The sequence below is a fragment of the Pangasianodon hypophthalmus genome, chromosome 19 (genome assembly GCF_027358585.1).
Source record: "Pangasianodon hypophthalmus isolate fPanHyp1 chromosome 19, fPanHyp1.pri, whole genome shotgun sequence".
NCBI classification, from domain to species: domain Eukaryota; kingdom Metazoa; phylum Chordata; class Actinopteri; order Siluriformes; family Pangasiidae; genus Pangasianodon; species Pangasianodon hypophthalmus.
In genome coordinates, this window is record NC_069728.1 from 13201236 (window position 1) to 13206621 (window position 5386).

General features: G+C 42.5%; 1 protein-coding gene across 9 annotated transcripts in view; it reads right to left on the bottom strand.

Moving 5' to 3' along the window:
• Nucleotides 1-5021, bottom strand: part of gphnb (gephyrin b) — a 113819-nt gene extending 108798 nt beyond the window's left edge. For 8 of the 9 annotated variants that reach the window (XM_053242185.1, XM_053242182.1, XM_053242184.1 and 5 more), the window contains exon 1: nucleotides 4914-5021. In XM_053242185.1, the coding sequence (XP_053098160.1) occupies nucleotides 4914-4977 (64 nt within the window). In that variant the 5' untranslated portion in view covers nucleotides 4978-5021. Of the gene's footprint in view, nucleotides 1-4460; nucleotides 4549-4913 lie in introns of all 9 variants that reach the window. The other variant, XM_053242181.1, reaches the window with a different exon arrangement.
• Between the last annotated feature and the right edge of the window lie 365 nt (nucleotides 5022-5386).

Below are 5386 nucleotides of genomic sequence, written 5' to 3' on the forward strand. Positions count from 1 at the left end.
CATAATTTAAAATAACATAATTTAAGAACCTTTATTATTATTATTATTAATATTAATATTAATATAATTCAAAGCACTAGTTCCGTCAATATAATTGTGCCAGGAAGCTATTTTAAATCATTATCAAAAGGACATTTGAAATTGGTAGACATTCAAACCCACTTACATCAGTTCACAGTGATGTACTCTATGCTCACAATAAACATCAATTAATTCTACTGTAGAATTTTAAAGTAATTGCTCTTCAAATTCACAAAATCTGTCAAGTTTATAATGGATTAAAATAGCCTACTGGCACAATTATACTGCCAGATCATGTGACTTTGTGTTTTTGATTTGTGAAGGGTTTTGCACAAATTGCTGTGGTTTAAGAGGAATAAAACACTTTGGGGTAGTAATAGTGACTCTGCTTTGCATTGGGTGACATTACACCACTGCATCAATGATATAACAGCACAACCATCATATATTATTCTTTACATAACTATGTTGCTAGCAGGACGAGTAACATGGAAGATTATGGGGATGTCTGACACCCCCTGATTAATACTTTATCCTCCTGAAAGAAAGCAAATATAAAAGGGGTTTGGGGTCTTCAAAAACCACACATACTATGTATTTTAAATAGTAAACCAAAAAATTTCTCCAGCCATGCTGGAAAGACATGCTTAAAATTACTTAAATTAGGACGTAGCATTTGTTAACTTAGCAGTCTTTATCTCGAGAGCATAAACGCTGTCCAAAAATGCTGCCTACATCAGTGGCCATCTTCCAAATGGAATGAAGGGGTAAAGACAATATTTGAAAGCGTCCATGATAACAATATTGTGATATTCTATAACTGATTCTATAACTTATTAGCATATACCTATTTGCATGGTGAATTGGCAGCACGAATAAACCCAACGGGCGCAGAGAAGTTTAAAAAAAGTCCCTGCCAGGCGTTTATGAAACTTTTAGGGTTTGGGTAGAATTCACATTTTTAATAAGGAAATAGTATTTAATAAGGAAATAGAAAATACTGCTATTGTGGTATACAAGACTTAAATCACACTTAAATATGAAGGACGTATACATATTTAGGACCTAAAATATGGACAAATACCCAATGTCCAAAAATAGATAGTCCACAGTCATTTATGGTCCCTGGGCACGCACAAAAAAAAATAAATCCAACAACAAGAAGAGCAAGAACCAACTCAAATAGTGGATTCAATATGAATGAATATTAATGAGGCTATAATGTTATACTGCCACAGAGTGAACATTAGCAATAGCACTACGCTATGTGTTTCTATTGCATATCTCACGGAGAGTGATGATTAGGTAAGCAAAGAAAATTAGGAAACAGCAGCAAAATGTTCTCTTGCCAGGGATAGATCACAGTATTTAATGCCACAAGCTGAATCTATCTATTCTCTAAAAATAGCCAATTTTTTGCTATTTCTTTTCTTAAAGATAGGTCTGACAACACACTTAGAAATTTGCTCTGATTATACATTCCCCAAAATTTTCATGTTCACACACCACGCACTATACCCTTCTTCTGGCTGGGTTTAGTATGCGTAGTACGAGTATGTGTAGTACGCCATTTTGACCACAGACTTTAAATTGTCTGTGTGAAAATTTGAGCTGAATCCATTTTGTATCGGTCCTTGATTCCCATGTAATCCCCATGTGATGCCGGTAATCAATTATTTTTGGAAACAACTCTGTGCTAGTTGAAGCTACATGATAGCATGTAGCTACCAAAACAACTGAGTCAAATGACCTCTTCACCTTGTAAGCCTGCAACAATTCATATAATCAGCCAGTGGTGGTAACAGTTCTCTGGTGGTCTCTGATGGATCATTTAGCTTTAGTTTAGGAAATGTACGGCTAAAATTGGAACATGTGTAGATAATAAGCATTATCTAATGGGAATTTTATGCCACTGAATACATATATTTCCTGAAAATTCAGTATAGTGGTTGAATAGTGGTTGAAAAATTTATTCAGGGGGTATGTGTACGTCTGTGTGCGCGTGAGAGAGAGAGAGAGAATGAAACAAAGAAAGAAAGAGAGACACAGAGAGGGAGAGAGAGAGAGAGAGAGAGAGAGAGAGAGAGAGAGAGAGACACCAAGCGGAGATTTCTAAAAGGTCAGACGACAACGAAAGACCAATTTACTTTGTGATATCTCTCTCCTCCTTCTATTTACCCTGCCGTCTCTATTTACCTCACCCCACACTGTCTACACATAGAGAGTGTGTGCGTGTGTGAGAGATGGTCACAGTCATTCGTCACAATGGCGAAGAGACACTCCGTGATAAATATCGGGCAGTGCCTGGATCAAATGTCAACGCCACGCCACCGCACGACCAATCTGTTACAAGACAAGCATGAAGCCTGTGTATGAGTATGGGGCTGGTGTCTGTGTGTGTGTGTGTAACTAATTACATATACAGATGTCTGATGACCAAGAAGGTGCAATTCAAGACAAGTGATCAATAACTCATGATCTGGGTTATGGAAGGAACACCAGCTATTAGAACTTTAAGTACAGTGCAATTTGATTGGTTGAGAAGGCTCCTGTCCATCAGCAGAAAGTCACACCATTTACTTTTATGACCAGTCATACAGTCACTGTGCAAACCCCAGGCTCAGTGAAGGAGGTGTAGCCTTGCTGCCTGCCACACCCTGCGTGTGTGTGATTGGCTAGAAAAATGACTGACAGACTACTCATGTGTCAGTTATATGATGCATCATAATATTGTGATGGAGAATACCTGTCTCCAAAAACAGATGGTTGCTAACCAGCACTAGTCAGGAAGTGGATTTATTTATATAAAAAAAAAAAAAAAAAAAAAAAAAAAAAAAAAAAAGAGTTTTTTTTTTTTTTGGGAGTAGTTGTAAGACAGAAGCCTTTCATGACGGCATCACAAAAAAAATACAGCTTTAAGCTTTGTTGAGTGTCACTGGAACCACAATTTCAATCGGGGTTTGTGATCAGATGAAACCAAAATCAAACACAGCCTCAGCAAATTTGGTGGAAAATTGCGCCTGCACACATGGAAAGGCCCCAAACCCGGTGTAAAATATGGCAGTGGATCATTTCCACTTTCGGCCTTTGAAGTTAGATATCCAGAGACTCTTGTGACTAATTATGGCACATAAATTCTGCTATGTCCCTGGATATTTTAGCCCAAAACCTGGTTGCTTCTGCTAGGAGATTATAATGTGACTCCAGATAAATCCTTCAACAAAATATGCATCCAAAAAGGTTGCATAAAAAAAAAAGAGAGACAAGAAATCAATATTTTGCATTTGCCATCTCAGTCTCCGGATTCAAACCTTGCTGAAAAACAGTGGTCTGAACTGAACAGTGCAGTCCAAACATGCAAACCAAAGATAGAACAATATAAAGGAGCTTGAAATGTTTTGCATTGAGGAAGGTCCAGTAGTGTCTCCAGCATTAGAGACATTACAGGAAGTGGATGAGTGCTGCTAGTCACTGCTGGGTATTAGTAGGCCGAATATTAGTTGCAGATGTGGTGATAATTGATAAGACTAGCGATGTGTTAAGGAATTCGTCTTAGGCAGATTCAGTGCAAATGAAACAATCCAGCATATCTGGGATTCATTTTGGCCAAAGGGTGCCAATAATTGTGGAACTGACTGTAGCTGCTGGAACTCCATTCCAGTCGTGACGTACCTCATCCTGGCGTTCTAATTGCTGGAACCCACACGCTGTGTGTTCGAGTGCCAGGATTCCACGCACGCGCTAAGCGTTCTGCTTCGAGCAGGAGCCGGAATCTGCGCGCGCTGGAATCCGAGGCGAGTCGCTGAGCGCCGCTGCGTGTCACGGCTCCGCTCCCCCGCCCCCTCCGCGCCTCTATAGGGGGTGGAGGTGACGGTGATTGGGGAAGGGGGGGTGGGGGGTGGAAGCGGGAAGGGGGGAGCGGGATTTCCCTCATCTTCTACATCGCTACACATCATCACCTTCACCAAAAAACGGCTTCTCGGAGGAGCAAAATGCCGATAATATCAAGCTTGGGGAGAGAAGGCAGGCGAGCCGCGGTGGCCATTTTAAAGCTCTGCTGTTAGTCTGAGAGATATCGACCAGCAGCAGCAGCATCAGCACCACCACCAGCACCATCAGCACCACCACCATCAGCATCATCACCACCAGCACCATCAGCATCAGCACCATCAGCACACAACCCCGCCGTTCACCAACACCACGACGGATACGGGTTTTTTTTCCTTCACAGGAGAAAAGGCTTTGTCGCTACCTGCTCTCCACACAGCACATCCAAAACACCCACCACACCACAGCCACTAAAGCTACACACACCGTCTCAGTCATTTACAGGCTTCTGTCGCTTGTCATCTGTCGCACAAACCACAGATCTCTTCACCCCATATCTGTATTTGTGTCCATGCAGCTGAAATGAATGCGTGATGCAGGGAAACCCGCACCTGTTTCCTGAGCAGATGCAATCAGCTCCTGCAATTCAGCAATGTCCATTTTCAACCAGCACATCTCAGCTTTCACGATTTCGACAATCTGAAAATAATAATAATAAAAATAATAATCGCCTAATTCATATACACCATTTTTGTCAGAAGGAATGAACACATATGCCCCAGCAGTACATCAGACTGTATCCCTCTCCACACTGCACTCTATAAGCGCACACACTATTATTCTTCTTCGCGTTTTTCCGCCTTAGGTGAATGAAATTGTGTAAGTGCGGGGAAAACAGGGGCTTTAAATCACCGAGGGGCGCAACGCTGACAGATGTGACACCGCTGGATAAACCGCTGCAACCAAAAAAAAAAAAAAAAAAAAAAAAACCGCATCACAGATGCACACATCTCTCATTCACCGAGAATGAATTCAAACACATGTGAGGAAAAGCGCATATGTACCTGTGAGGACGCCGACCCGGATCTGGTGGTCGTGGTTCGTTAAGATCATCCCGTCCGACGCCATGGTTACCAGCGCTGAGAACTCCGCGCGCAGACCCCGAGTGCCGAGCGCACCGAACTCGGAAAAGGGGCGGAGCCTGGAGCTCGGGGAAGGGAGGGGGCACCGGGAAGAGGGGGGAGGAGGGGGGGTCTGGGGGGTGGAGGGCAGGGGAGAGTAGCCGATCGAAGATTCAGCGACTCCGGCTGTAGTGAAGATTAGACAGGGAGGTGACCATTAGATATGAGAGAGAGAGAGAGAGAGAGAGAGAGAGAGAGATCGGCTGCGTTCCAACGCCTCCTCGTCTGATTTCCTCTTTAGGGGACCGTTCCATTAATTTATCAGCTCAGGTGAAGTTTGTTAGAAGAGCCCTTGGAGGCTCAAGGGACTAGGGCTAAGTCAACATGACTGAAGACTCCAGGAGTGAAACTTACCC